Source organism: Cupressus sempervirens, chromosome 9 (assembly GCF_028749045.1).
Source record: "Cupressus sempervirens isolate cs-2001-9-10 chromosome 9, ASM2874904v1, whole genome shotgun sequence".
Lineage (NCBI taxonomy): Eukaryota > Viridiplantae > Streptophyta > Pinopsida > Cupressales > Cupressaceae > Cupressus > Cupressus sempervirens.
Window position 1 is genome coordinate 818,992,726 of NC_143126.1, and position 24,668 is coordinate 819,017,393.

At 37.8% G+C, this 24,668-nt stretch overlaps 3 protein-coding genes across 8 annotated transcripts in view; all 3 read right to left on the reverse strand.

Moving 5' to 3' along the window:
- LOC149541201 (uncharacterized) overlaps positions 1-24,668 on the reverse strand; it is a 205,244-nt gene that overhangs the window by 113,288 nt on the left and 67,288 nt on the right. The window lies entirely within an intron of this gene.
- Positions 3,601-5,092, reverse strand: LOC149541203 (uncharacterized). The gene is made up of 3 exons (XM_089802211.1): positions 4,964-5,092; positions 4,454-4,859; positions 3,601-4,322 (listed from the first exon to the last, which is right to left on the reverse strand). Exons 1-3 carry the CDS (start codon positions 5,081-5,083, stop codon positions 3,736-3,738), a joined length of 1,113 nt encoding a protein of 370 aa, XP_089658337.1. The 5' UTR covers positions 5,084-5,092; the 3' UTR covers positions 3,601-3,735.
- On the reverse strand, positions 5,089-6,207 carry LOC149541204 (uncharacterized). Its single transcript, XM_089802212.1, has 4 exons — positions 6,065-6,207; positions 5,710-5,942; positions 5,449-5,601; positions 5,089-5,363 (listed from the first exon to the last, which is right to left on the reverse strand). Exons 1-4 carry the CDS (start codon positions 6,151-6,153, stop codon positions 5,089-5,091), a joined length of 750 nt encoding a protein of 249 aa, XP_089658338.1. The 5' UTR covers positions 6,154-6,207.

Sequence of the window (24,668 nt, forward strand, 5' to 3'; positions counted from 1 at the left end):
GCTCCCCCCGAGCTCTCTACGCATCCACCAAGACAGCCTCCGGCCAACGCCTACTCCCAGTGCCTCTGGTACACAAACAGTCCATGCCTGCAACAACTTCAACTCTTCTCAACTAGTCAGACTCCCACGACTGATATCCACAACAACGCCAAATGTTTACCGTACAGGTAAAATAAATGAACACATACAGACAATGGAACAGAATAGCAAAATTATATTCGCATATGCCAGACATACATTATGCTTGATAAGATCAATGATAGAAGATAGCAGATGCTTTACAATGATCCCAGACGGGATATAAATACTATCCGTCGAACCTTCCCGAAGGAGTCCGTCGGCCACAAACATTATGTCTGCTACAAACTATTACCCGTCAGCTACAAAATACAAAACACCGACGACAATCATTCCGTCGGCTACAAAAACACCGTCGGGACCATCCAGTCGGCTAACACCAATGATGATTCAGTCATCAAATTGTTTAGCACAAACTTCAAAGTTGGTTCTGGAAGAGGTAAAGCAGATCACCTAAGTCGAGTGCAATTCATACATGGTTTCGCCATCAATTTATTCTGCCCAAAACATGTTGACATATTAGAGTCCTTCAAATCCCCACTTAGAGAGGAGAATGTGTTTTCCCAAAATTAGATGACTTAAGGACTCTGCAGTGGTATTATGGAGACACGGAGAGGCTCAAAAGAACTCCTACGACTTGGACTTTTCAAATTGATGAGTAAATGAGAATTTATAATGGAGGACCAAAACTAATGTAACAAGCTGAAAGCAATTTTCATCTATAAAGACCATCTTCCAAGTATCAAATGTGAGAATCAGCAAGAATACAGCATTGTAGAACAACGGAAGTCAGATATTTCAGTAATTTATGGCAGACACATCTTCTTTTGGCATGATGGCAGTCACCATATTCCTGTCTTCAAAAAACTACCAGCAGTTTGTCAGCATAGGAAGGAACAAAAGGTGGTTTCTCACTTGAAAGCCCAGGGTATTTATGAAGCATTTAGCTAAGATTTTGAGTGATTCGTGAATCACCTTCTAGACTTCTTGGGTTTGTTCGGTTTTAACTCTCAAGGAGTTTTTTTGTTTTGGAATATGGTTTCAGTCGTGTTTTTATACTTCTATATTGCAGTGGTATATTCAATTACTGGATTGAGCTATTCAGTTGATTTAAGGTAAAGTCCTAGCGTTGTCAAACAATATTTTCATCAATCACCAAAGAAATGTCAAACATGTTCCAGCTTTAAGGGTTTATTATATTTTCACTAAAAGGTTTCAACTTCAAGTTTTCATTATTTTCAAACCCTAGGTAATGGTGTTGCAGTTTGTGAATTGTGACAATCATGTCAAGAGTCTCGTAAAAAGGTCTACATAAAGAAGGCTTTACTTAGATTCAACTTGTCAAAGATGGTTATTAGAGTCAACAAATTCATGATGATTATAGTTTCATATTTTAAAAATGGCATATATTCATAGTAGGGTTTTTGTTTCTTCAAATTATCCAAAAAATAAACCATTTTCAGCATGAAAAATTGATTCAAGACATTAAACAACATTCATGTGCAAATTCTTACTTTCAGCAGCAGCCAATCACTGACTATTTCCAATATCAAATTTCAGGCAAGGATGAGTGCCTTGCAATGTCCCTTTCTAGAACACTCCTGATTTTCACCCTCAAACAATATCACCAACTTAAAATGAGAATTGCATAATATTTATAAACTAAGTTGTTAATTCGGGTTCAGTTTTGAGGATCTGGTTCACCGACTCAGCTAAATATTTTTTGAGGGTTTAGGTTTGCTAGTACAAAATGTAAAAATCCTTACTTGCCTTCCCCAAATTTGCTGGTTGAAAATAAGAAATGTTTGGATTTTTGTGCTTCTATTTCTGATTTGAAAACTATACCTTTTTTAAATTATTTTCAGACATACATGAATTGACAATGAACAATATTGCAAAATGACACTCTCTCAGAATTCTCTAGAATTTATTTGCCCTAATTGAAATGCTGATGGAAAATATATTTGAGGTGCAAAAAACAACAAATGATCTACAAACAGCAGTTTTTATTTTGCAGGAAACCACCACAAATGCGATTAAAAATTCAAGTCATTTGCATTCATAAAATTCTGAAATAGATAAATAACCACTAGAACCTGATTGGCACAATCAGCATTATCGATTCCCCTTGAATTAGTGAATTGCAAACTCAGAAACACATATGCTGATCACCATGTGAGTGCAGAAGGTGCCACGATATCCAAAGTGGTATGCTGTCAATGATCCAAGCTGAACGCTGAACCTACATAGCAGATCGCAGGTACTATGGTTGCCTTGGTTGCTGAATCGCATTCTGCTGACTGGGCAATCTCCACACAATTGAACCAGAATTGCAGACCTGTTAATGGATGTCGTCCAGACCAAGGGAAATGGTGTCGGCTCACAGTTAGCCTCCTTGAACCTCAAAATGCTGCTCCCAAGTAACAGTCGGCAGCTCTAACTTCTCCTGCCGATTCACTTCTTTGCCACACTCAATCTGATAGCAAACCGTCTCGTCTGCTTCTCTTTCAAATTTGATAAATTTCTTCCTTCACACAATTCTCCGTAGACATGGATCAGACAGTTGGAGAAAGTTTGATCAATTGCTATATAACTAGAAATACCTAGAAAGAATCCTCTCCTTAGCCACAACAAACAACAAGAGGAGTAATTGCCAGCAAATATCAAATCCACTATACTTCAGCAGTGGAATGTAAACATTTCTCAGCTACAGTGATGAACAGTAGAGAAGTTGGGCAAACTTAGCTATACCTCAACAGCTAAATTGCAAAAGAATTTTCAAACCCTTGTATTCAGCAAGGGCGTACCGTTAAAAACCCAGGAAAAAGCCACAAAAGCACAAAATTAAATATATAATCAAGCATGTCTTTCCCAATGAATGAGCTCTTATTTATAAGTTTTTCGTTGGCCAAAGTTTCATTAAAACTCCACTTCAAAAATCGTGGAAGTTTCCCAAAAGAACTCAACACTAGAAACTTTCCAATTTAAGAAATATCTCTTAAAGTCATTATTATAATAATATAAACATTATTATAATAATGCACTCAATGAATAATAAATAAATAAAAGCTCATGCAATTCTTAACCTGATTAACTTTAGGTGATGACCAACTGCCAAGCCACCCACTGCATTGCAAAAAATAGCAACTACTAAAAATCATAGTAATGTGAATCGGAATCGTATCGGAATCGGCACGGCCGAATCGAATCGTGAATCAGGGGTGAATCGCCGGTGAATCGGCGATGAATCACCAAATTTGAAAAACCCCTTTAAATGTAAAGATTTTAACAATTTAAGACTTATTTCATGCACCCTTTATTGAATATAACTTAAAAACACTATAACATCATCAAATAGAATCTAACATACATAAACATGAAACATAAAATCCATCACATACGTAACTATGTTATCATTATGTACTAAAATGTAAATTGTATGCTAGCTGAAGTAAATAAAAATCAAATGATCATAATGATTCAAATCATAGAATCAGTAAGATGAAATCATGAAGATCTATAAGACATCAAATCATAAATGTATGTATAACTCTAAGATGAAGATCCATGAAAGTTTGAAACATATGTCTATCAGTGATTCAGTATCACTATCAATATCTATACAGTGTAAACAAAATATAAAAACAAGGCTCCAGCTCAAGCCTCATCATCCTCATCATCATCCTCTAGCTCTGCTGCAGCCTCAACCTCAGCCTCTGAGTATCCAGTTTGCCTATGAGAAAGGCGTGTAAGGTAGGTCCTAGAGGACCGCCGAGCCATGTCCCCTGCATGGGTAATGGGCTCATGAATAACGTCGCTAGGGCCTGCGTCTGTGCGTGCGCGTGTGCGTCTACCAATGCCTGAACGTGCTCTAGCTGCCTCCTCTGCCCTAGCCAGAGCCTCAGCCTCTACATCCACCTGGTCAACCCACGCGCGATCTTCCTCAGTGAAGACTAGGTCCACGGTCTCTGTGATCCACTCTGATTCTGGATCAATCTCCTCTAGAATGATCGGAGAGGAGTCAGCGCCCAAAATCTGTCTAATCCTAAGACGAAGGTTGTAATGAACAAAGACAAGATCATTCAACCTCTGCACTGTCAACCTTTTTCTCCTCTTCGAGTGGATGTGCTCGAACATGGACCAATTGCGCTCACATCCAGAAGCGCTGCTCGGCTGACTCAGAATGCGGATGGCAATTTTTTGAAGGTTTGGGGTTGTGGCCCCAAACATTTGCCACCATCTATCTGAAATAAGAAAAAAACAAAAACAATTAGTCTCATTTACAAATTACAACTCTAAAATTAATGCATTATATAATCAACTTTAAGTTTAGAATCTAGATTCATGAACATTGAATATATTATTTAATTTTTACCTGGCAGTAGTGTTGTCTGAGCATTTATGGCCATCCTGCCAGAGAAAAGTGGCCCCTCCTTATTGTTGAATTGGTCTAGCTCAACAATTGCAGCAGCGCTATTTTCATCGCTACTCAATCTCTGAATCATTGTGTATAAGCCAGTGAGAACCTCCGCATCCGCCTTGAACTCAGGACGGAAACGAAATGCCGGATTCAGATAGTAAGCTGCTGCGTGGATGGGTCGATGGAGCTGATTCTGCCATCTCCTATCGATGATGTCCCAAATAGGGCCATACCTCTCCTGCACTCCTGCATATTGGGCTCTGATGGCCTCCTTGGCCCTATCCATGCCCTCATAAATGTAGCCCATAGAGGGCATCTCCCCATCGGCAGTTCGTAGCAAAGCTACAAGGGCCTCAGTGACCTACATATAAAGTAAAACAAAAAATTTGAGTCAAAACTTAAATATAAAATAATATAACTTAAAATAAAAGCAAAATACTAAATGTTAAATTGCAATAAATTTACCTTAAGGATTTCTCTAGCGAGTTTCCAAAAACCATCCTCATCAAATATGCAATCCGCCACATCTAACCCTACAGTGGTCGTAGCATAGGAAGAGCAAATCCACTCCTGCCCAACAAACATGCTCCTCAATCCTCCCTTGATGTCAACAAGGACTGCAAGGTGATGAAATTCGAGGCAAACCTCGTGATACCTGGGCGAGCTAACTCCTTGCCTTTTGTGTACTTCCTCATTGTGCTAAGGACAAATGCATGATTATAAATGAATTTGCATATATTTTTTGCCCTTTCCACACATGACTTGACAAACTCAAGTTTGCCAATTTCCTCCAACATTAGGTCAATGCAGTGTGCCGCACAAGGGGACCAGAATATGGTGGGGTACCTCTCCATCAAAAGTTTACCTACAACAATTTTAAGTCAATTAGAAACTCAAATTTCAAAATTCAAATAAATTTATTTTCAAAACTTGCAAAGTTAAAAGTTTACCTACTGCAACATAATTTGCTGCATTATCCGTCACCACCTGAATCACATTTTGTTCTCCCACCTCTGCGATAACTTCCTCAATAGCCTCACATAAATATGTGGCATTTTTCACATGTGCGGAAGCATCAATGGATTTTATGAACATGGTATATCCTACAAGTAACAAAACAACGAATTATAATATTAAATGGATCATTAACGAATTAGCATTCAACAAATCAAAATTTACAATGTATGTAGGAAAGTAGAATGATCAATCACCTCCACAGGATACAAGAAAATTGAGGAGTGTTCTATTCCTCCTATCGGTCCAACCATCAGTCATGATGGTGCAACCCTTTGCAATCCATTCCTTTCGGTTCTCCTCGAGGTCAACCCTCATGTCCTCTACCATCTCATCCAGGAGGTATCCGCTCAACTCAGCCTCAGTTGGGGCTTTAAACCCCGGACCACAAATAGCAACCGCATCTATCATATTCTGCCAATAAGGAGCCCTGTCACAAATAAAAGTTTAGATGTCAAAGACTCAAATTATAAAACAAGTAGATATAATTAAAGTTTTACTTTTACTTTTAATTTTAGCTTTAAAGAAAACAAAGAAAAAAGAATCAATTACCTGGCTGCAATAAATGGAATGTTGCAAAAGTACCAAAATTTGCATATCTCCTTTCTGGCAGCATCGTGAATCTCCTTGTTCAAACCCATGCCCTCAAGCGTGGGTTGGGAACCAGGAGTAGTGCGGGGCACAAAGTAACTATCCATTCTGTTTTTCCGCACTCTAGGCTGCAATAGGTTGGTGTGGGACTCCGTCTCAGTATGTGACCGACTAGCACTAGCACTAGCATGAGCAGAAGAACTAGGATAAAAAGGAGGCCTAGAAGAACCCTCTCCAACACAACCTACGGATGCGGAAGCTGATGCAGATGCAGATGTGAATGCGGCTACGGATGCGGGAACATGGGAGCCAATACCCCTTAACCCTTCAACTTGCATTTTCCTATTTGCTTTGTCTTTTTCAATTTTTTCTAATGCCATTAAGCAAGTGCGTTTTGCCTCAGGAGTTTGGTGAGTGCAAACTGTAACATCATGTCTAAGTATAGCAGCAATGTGGAATTTCAATCTATAAATACCCCCGGAAGTTATTTTTTCTTTACAAAACATGCATTTTGTTTGATATTTGGTTCTTCCAGGAAACTCTTCATTATATTTCCAACATTCATCTTTTTTACCCATTGGAATTTGCGAAAAATGAGATCAAAGGCTGCTGCAATAAAAAAATTTATGTAAAATATCAAAGTTTGAAGCTAATAAAAATTAGAAAACAACAAACCCTAGCTTGCAACTTAGTAAAAATAAAGAGCATTCAAGATTTACACTAAAATTCTTGAAAACTATAGTAATTTAACAAAAAATGCATAATACACTAAAAATTTAACAAAAAATGCATAATACACTAACATGCAAGAAAAAAAAAAAGCACTTACCTTTTGCAAATGAGTTGAGGAGTGTTGATATTGGCTCCTTAATGCTCCCAAAGCAATTGATGGGCTCCCCAAATGGCCTGCTGATCTCTTTGGTGCTCCTCTTTCTTGCCGGTTGGAAACCTATGGCTTTTCTTTTCTCTTCTTCTCTCTCACTTTTCCTCTCTTCTACTCATGCTTCACAAATAGAAGGGCCCTTAGGGTTATAACAAAGAGAATAGGTCAAAAACAAAGTGAAAAAAACAAGTGATTTTTTTTTAAATTTCAACTTCCCTTTTTACATGCCGCGGGCGATTCATAGCCGATTTTTTAAGGCGATTTTGGTGATTTTTACATGAATCGGCGATTCAGGCAATTCATGGCCTAGAAATCGGCAATACGGATTCACGATTCAAAAAAAATCGCGCAGGATGAATCGGGTCGCGGAATCGCCGATTCAAGCGATTTTTGGGCGATTCTCGTTACTATCCTAAAAATAGTAAATCCATAATTGAGACCCCCAAAATGCGCCCTGTCAACTCACAAAGGTTGCTATGATGAGCTAACTCTATCAACCGCACACACTGGCCAAAAATAGGGACATTACGCAAAATAAATGTAAAATCAAGTATGTATGTATGTATGTAATGTGTTTCTATGTATGTATGTATGTTATGTAAAATCAAGTATGTATGTATGTATGTTATGTGTTATGTATGTATGTATGTTATGTGTTTCTATGTCTGTTTGTGTGTTTGTATGTATGTATGTTATGTGTGTGTATGTCTGTATGTGTGTGTATTATGTTATGTGCATTTGTGTGTGTGAGTGTGTGTGTATCTATGCACACACATATATATATGCAAATAGTATGCTTATCTTCTCTAAAACATGCTGATCAATGTTAATTACAAGTTTTCATTACTTTAAAACCCTATGCAATCGTTTTGCAGTTTACTAATTGTGACAGTCATGTCAGAATTTGGTGAAAAGATCTACACAAAATAGGCCTTTTTCGATTCAAGTCACCAAAATTGGAGTCAACAGATTCATGATGGTTAAGGTATCAAATCTTCATGTGTAGCATATCATCATGCTAGGGCTTTTGTTTCTTCAGTCTATCCAAAGAATTAACCATTTTCAGTGTGAAACATTAATTCAAGATTTTAAACAACATTCATGTGCATATTCTTGTTTTTAGCAGTAGCTAATTATAGCACTCGCTATTTCCAATGTTATATCTCAAGCAAGGACCTTTCTAGAAGACTCATGTTTTTTCCCTGAAACAATATTTCCAACTCAAGATGAGAATTGCATTACGTTTATAAACTAAGTCGCTAGTCCAGGTTTCGGTTTGAGGATCCAGTTCGTCGATTCAGCTAATTTTTGGGGGGAAATTTGGGCTAACTAGTACAAAAACATTTAAGAATCACACACACATGCAAATAGTACGTGTATTGCTCTAATAAATGCCGCCCTAAATAGTAGCTGCTCACTTTCATTAATGATATCTAATGTTTTCTGTTTAATCTACTGTAATCTCTGTGGTGTAATGTTCATATGTTAAAAACACAATTCTAAGGTGTATGTTTAGTCTTGCATCACCTGATAAAATTATTTATTTGTTAGTTGTTACCAATGAAGCTCATTTTCTCTAAAATGTCCTAAATGGCTAAGAGGGTTTTATATTGAGAATTCTTGCATCTGAACATGCCAGAACCTAAAGGCTAAAAATATTACCCAAATCTTTGACATTGCAAAATTAGCCTATGACAAAAAAAAAAGCCAATCACCATTTACACGAAGTGAGATACTAATGTTTTAAGGTTCAAAAATCCTATAGAAACATCCAACTTGAATTCTGCACCTTTACATAATCAAATGGGACCTTGATTAATGCCTACTCCAAGCTATTCAATTTGAAAAAGGGCTTAATCAAGTGCACAGGTTGAAAGGTATAACTCCCAGAAATTGCTCTACTTTAGCATGGAAATTAGAATTTTCAAAATACGCCTAGAGCACAAAGCCCATTAGGGCATTTTTTTTTACATATCAAGACATTGGAAAATGATGGGAAAGTGCTAGCAAAATTCAGATTGAACTTTTGGGAAGCGACACAGAGACAATGAAGTTGTATGTAATGGACACCCTAGAATTGCCCAAAAACTGAATCAACTGCTAATAGGAATTTAGTCAAATAATTTGCATGCAACTCTTAATTTCCCTGTTAAATGTTTAAACCCCTTTATGGTTTCAAAAATAAAATGTTTGTTTGTTTTTATGTCTTTGCATAGATTTGAAACCACATAACACGAACAAGAAGGAATTTATCATAATATGCAAACTGAAGATTGAACTACAGCTGAAATAATATTAATTTTCAACTAATAAAATCAAATAAATAGCAAACTTTTCAACTCACTAATTTCTCCAGCATTATAACATAATTTTCCAATAATGACTTCCCATCTTGCTGCTACGGTAATATGAATAGTGCCGCGCTACAGCGCTGCTATAGTAAAATCTGCCTTCAATCAGTCCAAGACCCTAATAAAGTCATCCCTTCACAATGGCATAAGCATCAAACAAGATGCGAGAATGATATGAACAAACACCCAATCCGCCTCTAGCTAGAAATGCGCCCAATCTGCCTGTTAATGAAGCTGATAGCAATGAATTCCAAATGCCAAACCCCAAGGGAATAACGTCTAGAATGTCACAAGAGAGGATAGACGTCCTCTAATGCCAAAAACGAATCTGCAACTCACACCATCAATTTTTTTCTCATATTCCACTTGCTGAATGAAGCCACTAACACTCCCTTTCATTCTTTCTCGAAGAGTTGATTCAACTCACGAGCAATGTGGGATAAAAGATGTGCAAAATTAAACATATAAAAATAATCACTTATGTCTCCCTTAGGCGCCCCTTTTGATTTGCACACGTTCCCATAAAATTTAATATTAAAGTAACACTTTAATATTTTATAACTAAATTAAATGTTACTGTAATAATACTTCAGCCATTAAAATATATTAGCTATCAGACTCCAAATAGCATGAGTGATAGCTCATCGGAAAGCTCTTGCCAAGTAGTATCAAATTCAATCACCAAAACTAGACTCCTTTGTGTCCTGCTGACTTACTAAAAATAGTAAGTATGCCTGAGACTAAGTAAATCAACTCCATTTTGGCCCAAACTGGATATGACTAGGCCAAAACACTCTAAGATCCCTTTAAACCCTTCGTTAGCCCTCGGGACCATGTCGAACTAGGCTAATGCGCACACACTTGGTCGACTGCTAAAGTGGGGACATTACAGTCCACCCCCCCTAAAATTGCTTGTCCTCAAGCAATCTCAATCCAACCTGCTGAATAACCTGCTCACTCTCCCATGTAGCATCCTCCTTCGGCAAGTCTTTCCATCTAACCAAATACTCCTTCACTATCTCGGTTATGAGTTTCCTGTCTTGGGTTTCCAGAATAGCGTTAGGTACTAACACGAGCTTCACCTCCTCATCCAAAGTGGGTAACTCTGTAAAAGAAACTACACTCTGACCAATGGCTTTCTTAAGACTCGACACATGAAATACATTGTGCACCCGACTGCCCGCTAGAAGCTCAAGCTCATAGGCGACTTCTCCCACTCTGCGAATCACCCTGTAGGGACCATAAAATCTAGGCGTCAACTTCTCTGCTCCACTCTTGAGTGATGACTGCCTATATAGCTGTAGCCTCAAATACACCATATCCCCTACCTCGAAATTGCACTCTACCCTATGCTGATCAGCATACAACTTCTGCTGATTTTGAGCCTGTTGTATGTTCTCCTTGAGTGCTCTCAGGATATCCTGACTATCCTGCAACAGGTCTTTGGCTTTGGGCACTCGGTTGTTCCCCAAAACTAAATCCATGAAGTTGGGTGCTTCATACCCATACAATGCCATAAATGGAGTCATCCTGATGGTCATGTGATATGTGGTATTGTAACAATACTCCCCCATGTATAACCACTTGACCCATGCTCTCTGTTGCATAGTCACATAGTTCTACAAATAGTCTTCCACCCATTCATTTACTATTTACGTCTGCCCATCTTTCTTAGGGTGGTAACTCATACTAGGCGTAAGATTTGTACCGCATAGCCGGAACAACTCTTGCCAAAAGGCACTCATGAACTTGCTATCCCTATCACTAACAATAAATCTTGGTATCCCATGCAACCTAAAGACTTCTCTGAAGAATAAATCTGCAATCTGTGTTGTTGTGTAAGTAAAAGGAATAGCAATGAAGTGGGCGAACTTCGTTAATCTATCTACCACCACATAAATACAATCTCTTCCCTACACTCGTGGTAAACCAGTGATGTAAGTCCATAGAAATACTTTCCCATTTCCTGTCCGGAATGGGCAAGGGTTGTAGAAAACATGCAGGAAATGTGTGCTCTCCCTTATTCTACTAACAAACTGCATACTCCTTGACATACTTTTGAACATCATCGTTGAGCCCCCTCCATGAGAACCGGTCTTGGATCTGCCTATATGTTTTGAATACCCCTGGATGCCCAACTGTAGGTGCATCATGAAATTCCCTCAAAATCTCCTCTCTAAACTATGATGTAGGGATCAAATAAACCCTGTCCTAAAATCTGATCAACCCATCCAACACCACATACCTATCATCCTGAATGGTGCCCGTAACTATCCCAAAAGCCCAATCATCTCCTGCATACTCCGCTACAATTTGATCTCTCCAATCTCCTGAAACCTTTGCTAGAGCACATAAGTGAGGTCTCTGAGATAAAGCATTAGCCACCACATTTTTCTTACCTTTGACAAACTCTATATCAAAGTCATACGCCTGCAATTTAGTAACCCATTTATGTTGCCAATCATTAAGGTCACGCTGGCTCATGAAGTATTTAATACTATTGTAATCAGTTTTGATCACAAAACGCCCACCTACCAAATATGATCGGAATTTGGCCAATGAATGCATTATGGCCAACATTTCCCTGTCGTAGATAGAATAACTCCTCTCAACTCCTCGGAGCTTCCTACTCTGGAATGCAATGGGTGTCTCTCCTGTATCAATATTGCTCCTATCATGTCTCCTGAAACATCACATTGAAGCTCAAATGGCTTCATGAAATTAGGTAGAGCTAGAACTAGACAAGATGACATCACGTGTTTGAAGTGGTCAAAACATCTCTACGCTACCTCTGTCCATGTAAAGGCTCCTTTCTTAGTAAGATTTGTCAAAGGTGCGGCAATCTGTGAGAATCCCCTAACGAACCTCCTGTAAAACCACATAAACAAAAGAACCCCTCAAGTTGTGTGAGGTTTGTGGGAGTAGGCCAATCCACAATAGCTCTAATCTTTTCAGGATCAACCCAAACCCCATCGGCACTAATGATATGCCCAAGGTAAAGGAGGTTGGTCAAGCCAAACTCGCATTTTGATTCCTTGGCATACAATGACTCTCTATCCAGAATAGATAACAACTCCTCCAAATGTTGCAAGTGCTCCTCCCAGGTCTTACTAAAAACCAAGATGTCATCAAAGCAGACCAAGACGAACCTCCTCAATTGCCCCCTAAACACCTGGTTCATACAACTTTGAAATGTGGCATAGTCGAAATAGCATAACCATAAACTCGAAGTGACCATAGTGACATCGGAAGGCTATCTTCCCGATGTCCTCTGCTCTCATCCTGATCTGGTGGTATTTGGATCGTAAATTGATTTTGGTGAAGAAGGGTGCATCATGCAACTCATCAATCCTAAGAATGAGATACTTGTTTTTAATTTATTTTTATTTAGTGCCCTATAACCAATGCAAATGCGCATCGTCCCATCCTTTTTCACTAGAACTACTATTGAAGCAAAAGGGCTTTTGCTAGACCTAATGTGCCCCATCTCCTATAGCTCCTTAATTGCCTTCTCTATCCATCCTTGTGTTTCTTAGGATGACAATAGAGGGTAATCATGACTGGTTTGGCTCCCTCCTCGAGCTTAATAACATGCTCTATTCCCCTGTCAGGAGGAACCCCTTATGGAATATCGCCAAATACTTTGGCATGCCTATTAAGTATCTCCTGGTTATCCGTTGGATGACTCTTTACCTGTGACTCTTGTGGGGCTAGCATGATGAAAAACTCTGCTGTCCACTCATGTCATTATGCTGAAAAAGTCTTTGCATTTTCCTTAGGGAGACTACTCTCAAACTCCCATCCGAAAGTCCTCTGAGCACAACAATTTTTCCCTCATGCTAGAATCTCATCTCTAGTTTTTCTAGGTTGAGTGTGAACTCAACCTAGCAAAGCCATCCATGTCATGTCGAAGATAACATCATAGTCTCCCATGTCTACTGCATAGAACTCATCCTCCAACTCATAGCCATATCCAAACCTAATGTGAAGATTAGATATCTTCCGAGTGCATAATAATTTGTCACCATTAGCTACCATGACTCTAAACCCAGCATGCTCCTCAGTCTGTAAACCTCTCGTAGCTACTAACCGTGCATCTATGAAGTTATGTGTGGCCCCAGTGTCAATAAGAGAGATCACTTTCTGCCCCTAGATAGTACCCCTGACCCTAAATATGATCGCCTTCTCAGCCCCTGTCAATCATGCCAACGACCTATCATCCTTAGGAATGATGTTCTCCTCTGGAGTGCTACTCTCGTCCGAATTAGAGTGTTGATCCTCCCCCTCCGACTGTGACTCCTTCGCTGCAAAATACTCCATTTGATTTGCCTTAGCCTTGAGAGGGCACTTATGAGATAAGTCCCAAGGCTCTCTACAATGAAAACACAACTTCTTCCTCCTCAACTCATTCAGGGTGTCATTATCCAACTTCCTATTATCCCCTTTTGGTTGTGCATCCTGGTAAAAAGGTTTTTAGTCCTTATCCTTATCCTTCTTCATATATGAATCCCTAGGCTGAAATCTGCTCTTAAAAAAAGATGGTGCTAAGTCACGAGCCTTCTTAGTGGCCTCCTGTAATGTAGCCGGGTCATGCCCCTTGACTCAACCCCTCAAGGGATCTAAGAATCCATCCATAAATAGCATTACTAATCTCCTCTCTAAAATATCTGCAATGAACACAGCTAACCTCTAAAATTCACTAATGTATGTCTCAACTGATCCCCACTGCTTGAGCTATGCCAACTCTTTAAACTGTAACTCAGGATCTTTGGTATCTAATCTCTCTATGAGTCTCTCAATGAACTCCTCATAAGACGCGATCCGATTATGCCCCAAGGTTACCATGCCATGGTGCCACCACTCATGCACTGTGCCATCCAAATGAATAGCCGCATACTTGATAGCCTCCTCAAGCATCGGATTCAGCTGTAAGTATGTATCTACCTTCTGCACCCAAGCTCGTGCAGTCATCTTCCCTGAGGCATCACAATAACGTAAAGAAAGTTTCCCAACTTTCCTTCTCAACTCAAAGTTTTGATTTCTCCCTCCTACTCGAGGCATGTGTCTCATCCTCAAGTCCATATAATCTCTAAGGGAAATATCTGCCTGAAACTCCGATCCACTAGCCTCCCAATCCCTCCTAATCAGATCCTATAACTCGGTAATCTGTGGTTCGTTTACTAGTTGAACTAGATCTCTGGGTGGGAAGGTGGGTAGAAGAGGTCTCAAGCTCATTGTTCGAGCTGGGCGTGCAACATGTCTAAAGGTATCAGCCTCATTCCCATTGTTTCCATGTCCATTATTATTACCATTAATGTTATTCTCAGGATCATTGTTGTTGCCTCGGCCTCTATTATTATCATTGCTCCTATTTCCATCGTTTGCATCACCTGGGTTAATATTGACGCCCATCTGTCTAGCCATAAGCTTCAACATCATATCCATTCGCCTATTCTGCTCCTATTGCATACACTACCCCTACTCTAATGTACCTAATAACTGTCTGAACATTATCTCCTCCTGATTTGGACTAGCATTCCTACCTCGGCCTAGTCCTATATTCCTATCATCTCGGTCACCCATACTGTTGTCTTGTTCAAAGAATATCTCCTCTGTGTCTGTATGACTGGATTCTATGTCCACCTACACGGATGGACTAGACTGCTCACTCTGTGAGTCTGAATCTTTGTTGTCTTGCTCTGGTATGGCAAAAGTTAATGGCCTCTATCGCATCCTCAAACATACATTCTAAACCTGTTTTATTTTTGACTTTAGTGTTTTGACATTTTGTCAAACACTTTTCCCTTTATCCGGCTATTCCAAATTCCCTGTAAGCCTTCCACAGGATGGCAGGATTTAACGCTCTAATACCACTGTAATGGACACACTAGAATTGCCCAAAACCTAAACCAACTATTGATAGGAATTTAGTCAAATAATTTGCATCCAACTCTTAATTTTTCCATTAAATGTTTAAACCCCTTTATGGCTTCAAAAATAAAATGTTTGTTTGTTTTTATGTCTTTGCATAGATTTGAAACCACATAACATGAACAAGAAGGAATTTATAATAATATGCAAACTGAAGATTGAACTACTGCTGAAATAATATTAATTTTCAACTAATAAAAATCAAATATATAGCAGACTTTTCAACTTACTAATTTCTCCAGCATTATAACATAATTTTCCAATAATGACTTCCCATCTTGCTGCTACGGTAATATGAATATTGTCGTGCTACAGTGCTGCTATAGTAAAATCTGCCTTCAATTAGTCCAAAACCCTAATAAAATCATCCCTTCACAATGGCATAATCATCAAACAAGAAGCGAGAATGATATGAACAAACACCCAATTCTCAAGTAGCTGGAAATGCGCCCAATCTGCCTGTTAATGAAGCTAATAGCAATGAATTCCAAAGGCCAAACCCTACAAGAATAACGCCTAGAATGTCACAAGAGAGGATAGACGTCCTCTAATGCCAAGAACGAATCTGCAACTCACACCATCAATTTTTTTCTCATATTCCACTTGTCAAATAAAGCCACTAACACTCCCTTTCATTCTTTCTCGAAGAGTTGATTCAACTCACATGAGCAATGTGGGATAAAAGATGTGCAATATTAAACATATAAAAATAATCACTTATGTCTCCCTTAGGTGCCCCTTTTGATTTGCACACATTCCCATTAAATTTAATATTAAAGTAACACTTCAATATTTTCTAACTAAATTAAATGTTACTTTAATAACACTTCAGCCATTAAAATATATTAGCTATCAAACTCCAAATAGCATGAGTGATAGCTCGTCGGAAAGCTCTTGCCAAGTAGTATCAAATTCAATCACCAAAACTAGTCTCCTCTATGTCTTGCTGACTTACTAAAAATAGTAAATTTGCCTGAAACTAAGTAAATCAACTTCGTTTTGGTCCAAACTGGAGATGACTAGGCCAAAACACTCTAAAATCCCTTTAAACCCTTCGTTAGCCCTCGAGACCATGTAGAACTAGGCTAACACACACACACTTTGTCGACTGCTAAAGTGGGGACATTACATTGTAATGTGTTAAAGCTTGTTGGATGTTGCATGACATATTTTTGTTCTGCAATCAATCATATTTTCAGTAAGTTAAACCAAATATTTGCATGTGTGAAATCTGTGTTAGCATGTTAAGTGGTGAACCATGTGGAAACATTATATGTCAAGCCATCCACAAGATTGCCCAACAGTCCCACGAGCATTTCGAGGATGTTGCAAAGTGTCCCGTCCAAGGGCATCAAAAAATAGTTTTCTATTAACCACAATTATTGCCTAGGGTTGAACCCCAAAGGCACATGGGCCCCATCTATGCTCTCTTGCCATTACAAAACTCTCAAAATTTGTCTTTTTTCTCACATTGGTTTTCTAATTCTACCAAAAGCTAGGTGAAAAGGAGAGAAAGTGAGTGAGGGGATGAATGAGAGAGACTAAGTTTTTGCAAGTGCAAGAGAGGTGACAAGGAGCAAGAATAAGAAGATGATGAGGTTTCTACACTAACTTGGAGCAATCTTTCAAGCACAAGGTAGGTTTCTATGATGGATTTGTTCTTTTTTGTAAGTTTCATTTTTAAAATCTGATTTAAGCCATTTGATGCTGAATAAGGCACTTATAGAATATATGTTTTGTCATATCACAATGAATATTGGTGACACGATTGAGGATGAATCAAAGTTTCATACCCAAAGTGATATTGAATATGAATATGAACTGAGGCTAAAGGTCGTGACCATGGGGCTGATAATGTAGCCTAAACTAGTTCCATGGCAAGTGCAATAGCCAGCATAGAGTGTGTCTCCCATTGTTGGTAGAGTATGCTAAGAGTCCATTTAGTCATAAGTCTCCTCTCAAACAGTTTGTACCTAATTATTAATACTATATAAGTTGGGGGCAAGTGGTGGCATAAGTGAAAATGCAACTTTTATGACCTAGAATGGTATGGCAGCGGTACTAAAGTTAATGCACACTTACTTATTATTCAAGGAAATAGTGTGGATAGATTTTCTTTTTTAGATGAAATATAGAGTTGAGATACACGAACTTTGGGGTATTTTGAATGACACGTCAACTACACCTATGCCTTGTCTACTAGGAGGACACATATTCCACAAAGCCAGCCAGAGTCTTGATCATATTTATCAGACAAGAGTAGGAGTGCAACCAAAATATTCTTCTAATGTTATTGACCATGCAGGAGAAGGTAAGGGGAAATGATAGTTGCATAGCAACCCCATAGCCGATTTGTTCAATATGAAGCTGAAGGATGAGACAGACGATGCCATTGCAAAGTTCTTTCCCAATGGCATCCCATTTCATGTAGTTCAATCTCCCATTTTTAAGGAGATGATGTTAATGGTAGCAACGTGAGTACCGTCGTACGTGTCACTAGGTCAGATCAAATTAAGGACCACAACCTTGGATAAGAACTATTCCAAGATCAATGTGTTAATGGAGAAGTTGAAGGAATGTTGGGTGAAGGTTGGATATCATATAATCATTGATCAGAACATAGTTCAGAAGGATGCAAAGGATGTTGGCACAAGCAGAAATGGCCAAATACCGAAATCTATTTTTTCAGTATTTTCTATGTTTTAGTATTTTGCATTTTTGGAGATCTTCGGAGCATTTTTGGGCTTCGACGATGCCAAAGCACTATGCTTAAACCTTCACGCATCAAATGTAGAAGTTTTGAAGAGCTTTCCAGAAAATCTAACGATTTGTGATTTCGAGCTACGAGTATAAAGTTCTGACTTCTACAAGTAGACATAATTATTTGAATATAGATTTTCATAGTTTTAGTAGTTTTTAGAGTTTATTTTGTAATTAAAGAATTTGTGCACTTTTCATTTCATTTCCAAGTGGTAGTGGTGACCCTTGGGATCCATCTAACTTTGTATAAACTCTATTTACGAATTCAATGGATTACTTTTTGGCTTGCAGAAATCTATTGTTGCTTTCATGTTGTTTTGAACTAATCACAATACCATAGGATCTACATTAGGTATTGTAGTCTAAATTCTTAATTCAAATCAGTGGCATCAGAGCTTGTTCGCTCCTGTATGTCCCATCATACATGATCAACATACCAAAGTTTGGGATTGGGTACAAGAGATCCTTTAGACTATCTTCCTTTGAGATGCACATGATCGTTGATAGCAAAACAACAGACTGATGGGATGGAAGAATCCTTCACAACACTAGTGGAAGATGCATTAAAAAACAATGTGAAGAAATGATGAAGTTGTCAAATAACTAAGACAGGGTGTGAATCAGTTATGTTCAGTTATCTTAAAGTCCCTTCAAACAATTTCAGTACCAAAAAAACTTCATAATCATCATAAGCATTCACTCGGTGTACTCATTCTAAATTAACTCACACGACACTTAATTATAAATTGTTCATTCACAATTAATTCACATGATCACTTAATTACAAATTGTTCATTCACTATTCTATTATAACCGACTGACAATGATAAAACTTAGTTATTGCCAAACATTAACTCAGTTGTTACCGAATTGCAATAAAATGAAAATAACATGTAAATCAACTTGCAACATAACAACATTCACACATTTGACACCAAGATTTTTAACGTGGAAACCCTATAAAGGGAAAAACCACCTTGGACTGGCAACCCAAAATTTTCACTGTTCTGAAGTGAACTTTGCTAGGAGCCAACCTTGTTAAAGGTTCACATTGTTAATATGACCTTGTTAGATGATTTACACCAAATGATCATCTAGACATTATCACTCCTTGATCTTGTCTAAAGAGTGGCTTTCTCTAAACGACTTTGTTAGCACCCAATATGATCACGGTTTAAAAATTTCAAGTTCAGAGTTTTTGAACCACTTCGAACTGAAGTTCGAAGTAGTTCAAAGCAATTCGACAGTTCAAGTGATTTTGAAAATGCAGATCGGTTAGTTCGAAAAGGTTCAAAATTTGGTCCCTGTTCGTGATTCAGTTTCAATTAGCCCAACAGTTTCAGAAGATGCGAGGTGTAGAGTTTTTGAACCACTTCGAACTGAGGTTCGAAGTAGTTCAAAGTGGTTCAATGGTTTAGTGGTTCAACACGTAGATTCAGAATCAAGGCTCGGGCTCAAAATTGTCAATGCCAATGATTCAGAACAGAGGTATAAGGATCATTTAATCGAGCTGCAATATTGGATATGATGAAATGCCAAGCCCGATTTTCTTCTCATATGTGAATACTCTGCATTTTCAAAGTAATGATTCATGTTTTTGTTGAGAAAGTCACGATAGTCCACATTTTCACTTGACAAAAGTTTAAAGGAACGGTAACCAAGTTGTAAAGAAAACATCTCTCATTCCATGTAGAATTCTCATAAATGCTTGATACAAGTCTGATGAAGGAAACATTCTATATCTTGCCAGTGTTTTCATCTACTTCTATAATAGATAATCATGTCAGTGCTATATTCAAAGAGTTTGAAAAGATCAAACCAAGCCATAATTTGGAGGTGATTGAGCCATGTCCAAGGACACACGTGGTCTACTCATTGAAATGTTCATTGCAGAGACAGAGCATCAATATATTAGATACAATCATAATGAAGCATTTTATTCAGCCTAAGTGAGTTCAAGTTTGGGCGGTAAGGAAAGAATATGACATTCTATCATTAGAAGTTGTGATCACTCATAGGTTTGTTTGACAAGATGCGCAAAATCATTTGTTTCAGGCATGGATACCCGATATCTACCTTCATCGGCAGCGGCTACATTATGAAAAGCATGAGTGCACAAATTTGAGTTTAGGCCACAAAGCTGATACTCGGGTCATATTTATCGGCTCATGTACATCCAAAGTGATTTCCAAAATGCTATAAGATTGATTGGGCAACAAGAGTTATTGCAGCAAAATAATGCTATTAACAGGGAGACATGTTCAAAATGGTGTCCAATGATCAGTGGCTGAGAATTTTAATTCAGCAAGTCGGATTTTCTGACAGTCATATAGACCCTCAAAGAGTGACCCGTAACTTTTGACTCAGACATTATTTTCAAAATCGCCTTGGTGAGAATGTGGAGAACTAGGATTCTGATAACATATCCAAAATTCAGCAAGATCCAATGGTGGGATAATTAGTTATGCCTTCTGTACCGAGACCTGTTTTTGCTGACAGAGTTATTTTAAATCAGCCTAGCATCAAGAACTTTTTTATATTGGAATAATATAATAATGTGCCACGTGTCCAAGTCTCATTTGATATGTCAAATTATTCTTATAAAATGTTTATATCAATGTTTTATAAGATTATCAAAACATAAATGAGAGAAAAAAAGAAGGAGAAAGGGGAAATCAAAAAGTTTTCAAAATTCAGTTGGGAAACTGAAAAGCCACGGGAAAGAACAAATTAAATAAGCCAACAAGAGCAAGTGAAGGGGAGGGTTCCATTCTTCCTTCTTCCAAACTGCAGACTTTGAGCTCCAGGTAGGGAGGAGAGTTTGGCAAAACTGTTCTATTTTCTTGAGAGGCTGTGAGAGGCAGAGCATGGGTTATTTCCTTTCTTTTCTTTTTTTTCAGAACTGGGTTTTGAGAAAGAGTTAGGATTTCGATAGTTGATGTAACATGGTGAAGGGAGTTTCTATCTTTCTTGAAATAACAATTTGGTTGTAATGTGTAGAAGGTACTTTGTGAATCTTTTACAGTCAAGGAAGGGAGACTGGAGGTTAATAATATCAGAACTTTGATTATGGTGTATTTTCCTTCCACTAGTAATGAACCTTGAGTCATTTTCAGTTTTCTTTAAGTTACATTTCAATACCGTTGTTTTCTTGTCACATTATCTGTTCAAATATCTTTAAAGGCTCTAGTTTTTATTTCTCTCAAGAGAACAGGAAACATATTTCCATTCTTACTATGCAATGCAGTGTCCAGCAAATGAACTTTGCATCATCTGCTGTTCCTTATTCCCTTTTTATGCAATAGTATAGGTTTTCACATCTACATTGTATTTAAGGGTAGATGTTTGATATCCTTTTGTGCTTTCTGGTTAAAAGCATCCACATTTAATTCATTGAATATCTTGTACGGGGAGCTGTACCTGATAAAATTTAGAGGAAGGTTATCAATCCCATGGTAACCTATCCAGCTGTTGGTGTTAGTTTGTCCTTTCATTTGGGCATTCAAGGTTAGATTTGCATGTATTTCTTCAAAGGACAATCTGTTCACTAACAGACTTATAAGTAGCACTAATCGATGTTACCATATAAGATTTCACAGACTTCTTAGGTCCACTTGGTTAAGATATTTTTCTGCTACTGTGATTAGAAAGTAACAGTACAAATGATCTGTTAGGTATAACACTACCTTGCTTGTTCAAGTCTCCTTTTTGCTCGATCTCTTTCTGATCTCTTTACTTGGTTGATTCACTCATTCTCTCTGTCTTATTCTTCAGCTTTGCTCAGTTCATCTGGCTCAACCTTTCTCTACAACAACTTCACACATTCATCTTCTTTCTCCGACAATTCCACTATCAACAACCTCATCAACAATATCAGCGAAATCAGCAACCAAAAAACTTGTTCCAACTTCTTAAATAGTCAACTCAGTGCTTCTAGATTCTTCCAAATATTGCTGCATAGTCATCTCAGTGCTTCCACATTCTTCCAATTATTGCCACTTAATCATGATCATCGATCTCAAGTTCATACCAAACGCAATGAATCTAGACACTCGGAAAATAGACCTTTCATAGAACTTTGTGTCTATCCTTATCCTTCTACAATCTCCATCATCAGATCTTCCTTGCATTTTCTCAATCGTTGATCTTGTCACAAACTTTAACTCGTGCCTTTGAACTTCTCAAACATTCTTGAATTCCATCAAAAGTCGACCTCGGATTCCATCTTTTTTAACTTGTTCTTCTTGTTGTTACTCAGCGGACATTACATTTTACTCGGATAATATAACACTCGGTCAATACTAAAATTACTCAAGCAATACTAAGCTTACAATTTTACTCTATCAACTGCTCGACGAACATTGTAGTCACTCGGCGAATATTGTCTTCCTTCTTTAACCTTGTCACTCAGTTTATCTTGAGTAGCTCAATACATACAATATTACATGATTGTAAAACAATCAAACCAACATTAGATCATCATTGTCCAACTCATTCAAGTTCCCATTGAATACCATACTTCTCAACTCTATCTTCAACATACTTTCTTCAAATCCTCTTCATCAATCAAATCCTCTTCAAAAATCATATTGATATAGCACTCTACTGAGTTAGCATAATGTCTAGCCAACTAAGACATTGACATCAATGAAAAACATAACAACTCATATGACTCTTTTACATACATTTATAGCATCATCAATTACATTATCAATTCGGGCAAAAACAGAAGCAATTTTCACAGATGCTAGAAAACAAGTCGTAGGCCAATCCAAGGAATTCAACATTTGACAGGCAAACCCCATTTAAAGTGCAAGTAAATTTTGATATGCCAACTTTTCAGGGGAAAATTGATGCAAATATTGTTGATAACTGGTTGTCCAAACTTAATAGGTACTTTTGTGTTAATAATTTCTCAGATATTGAAAATATCACCTTCACCCTCCTCAAAGTTGAGAATCATGTGAATTTGGCATGGGATCTTTATGAAGAAACTAAAGAAGCCCATGTAGCCCAAGATGAACATGGATTTTTTGTGTTATTGGATAGTAAACCCACATGGGAAGGATTTGTGGAGCACATAAAACAAGAATATTACCCTAAAGATACCTATGAACAAATATATATGCATTGGCAATTACTCTGACAGAAGGAGGACCAAACAGTTTAGGAGTACACTAACATATTTCATTCTCTCTGTGCGAAGCTTGGTATCAAAGACTCAAAAAAACATCCAATTTTAAAGTATAAGAGTGGTCTTCATAGATACATTCAAACCGAAATGGATTTCTTGAATATAGAGACATTGTCTAGTGTTTTCAAATATGCATCAAAAATTGAGAAGTTTGAACAAAAACGAAGGAGGGAAAATCCAATGAACGACAAATGGAAAGCTAAAGGCAATAAGCCTCTAGGGAAACAAACAACAAAGGAGCCATCTACAAATTCACAAGCAAAAAAGACATGGGGTGTGAAGAAAGTAGGCCAAGAATCAAGTATGTGGTGTGAAGTCCATCAAAGTCCCTCTCATAACACTAAAGATTGTAGAACTATAAATAATTTAATGATGGAAAACCCATGAAAAAGCTATTGAACCCAAGGTGTCAGATTTTGGAAAACAAAAGGAAGATGAACAAATCTTTAGGCTGACACATATGCCACAGTAGCCACTGTGAAGGTATTTTCTTGGGATGTTGAAGAGAGATTATTCCATTCACAAATGTGGGTAGGAGGAAAAGCTTTACATTTTATTGTTGATAGTGGTAGTCAAAAGAATTTGATATTTGTTGAGAATGTAAAAAGATTGAATCTAAAGACAACGTCACACCCACAACCATATTCTATGGGGTGGTAAGCCAAGGGAGAGATATTCAAACAAACAAGCAATGTTGTCTTTCATATTCCATAAAACCATTCAAAGATGAGGTGATTTGTGATGTAGCTCCTCTTGATGTGTGTACTATTCTGTTAGGGCAGCCATATATGTATCAATGTCATGAGGTGTATGAGTTTAGGCCACAAAGTGTGACAATTAAATTGGATGGACAAAAGTACCAAATACCAGAGGTAAGTCCTCCACACTCTGCATCTTTGATTAGTGCAAAACAATGTAGAAGATTAATAGTCCAAACTGGTACATTTGTGTTGTTAATGATCGATCCTGAGGAACAAAAGAAAAATGTATGTAATTCCCATGCCATGGTGTCCATCACAACAAAACAACAAAGGTCAATGGATCAGATTTTAACAAAATATCATAATGTTCGAGTTATCATCAAGGGTACCCTCACACTACCAAGTTAGACACTCTTGATTTGTTACTAGGAACCCCATTGCCTAATGAGCCAATATATAGGTCAGGTTTAGAAAATGATGAGATAAAAAGGTAGATACAAGAATTGATTCAAAAAAGACATATCCGCCCAAGTGCATCTCCATGTGGTAGCCCAATTGTCCTTGCAAAGAAAAAGGATGGTACATGGAGGCTTTGTATTGATTATAGATCGTTGAATAAGATCACTGTGAAAAATAGATATCCAATTCCTCAGATAGATGATCTCTTGGATCAGCTTAGAGGGGCAAAATTCTTTACTAAATTAGATGTAAAATCTAGGTACCATCAAGTACCAATTGATCCAAT

Coding starts and splice junctions, on each gene's coding strand:
- LOC149541204 (XM_089802212.1), bottom strand. CDS start 6,153: ATGGGTTTGAACAAGGAGATTCACGATGCTGCCAGAAAGGAGATATGC. Junction 5,943..6,064: donor ATTCCATTTATTGCAGCCAG/GTAATTGATTCT, acceptor TATTTGTGACAG/GGCTCCTTATTGGCAGAATA. Junction 5,602..5,709: donor TTTTCTTGTATCCTGTGGAG/GTGATTGATCAT, acceptor TGTTACTTGTAG/GATATACCATGTTCATAAAA.
- LOC149541203 (XM_089802211.1), bottom strand. CDS start 5,083: ATGTTTGTTGGGCAGGAGTGGATTTGCTCTTCCTATGCTACGACCACT. Junction 4,860..4,963: donor TCGCTAGAGAAATCCTTAAG/GTAAATTTATTG, acceptor CTTTATATGTAG/GTCACTGAGGCCCTTGTAGC. Junction 4,323..4,453: donor TCAGACAACACTACTGCCAG/GTAAAAATTAAA, acceptor TTCTTATTTCAG/ATAGATGGTGGCAAATGTTT.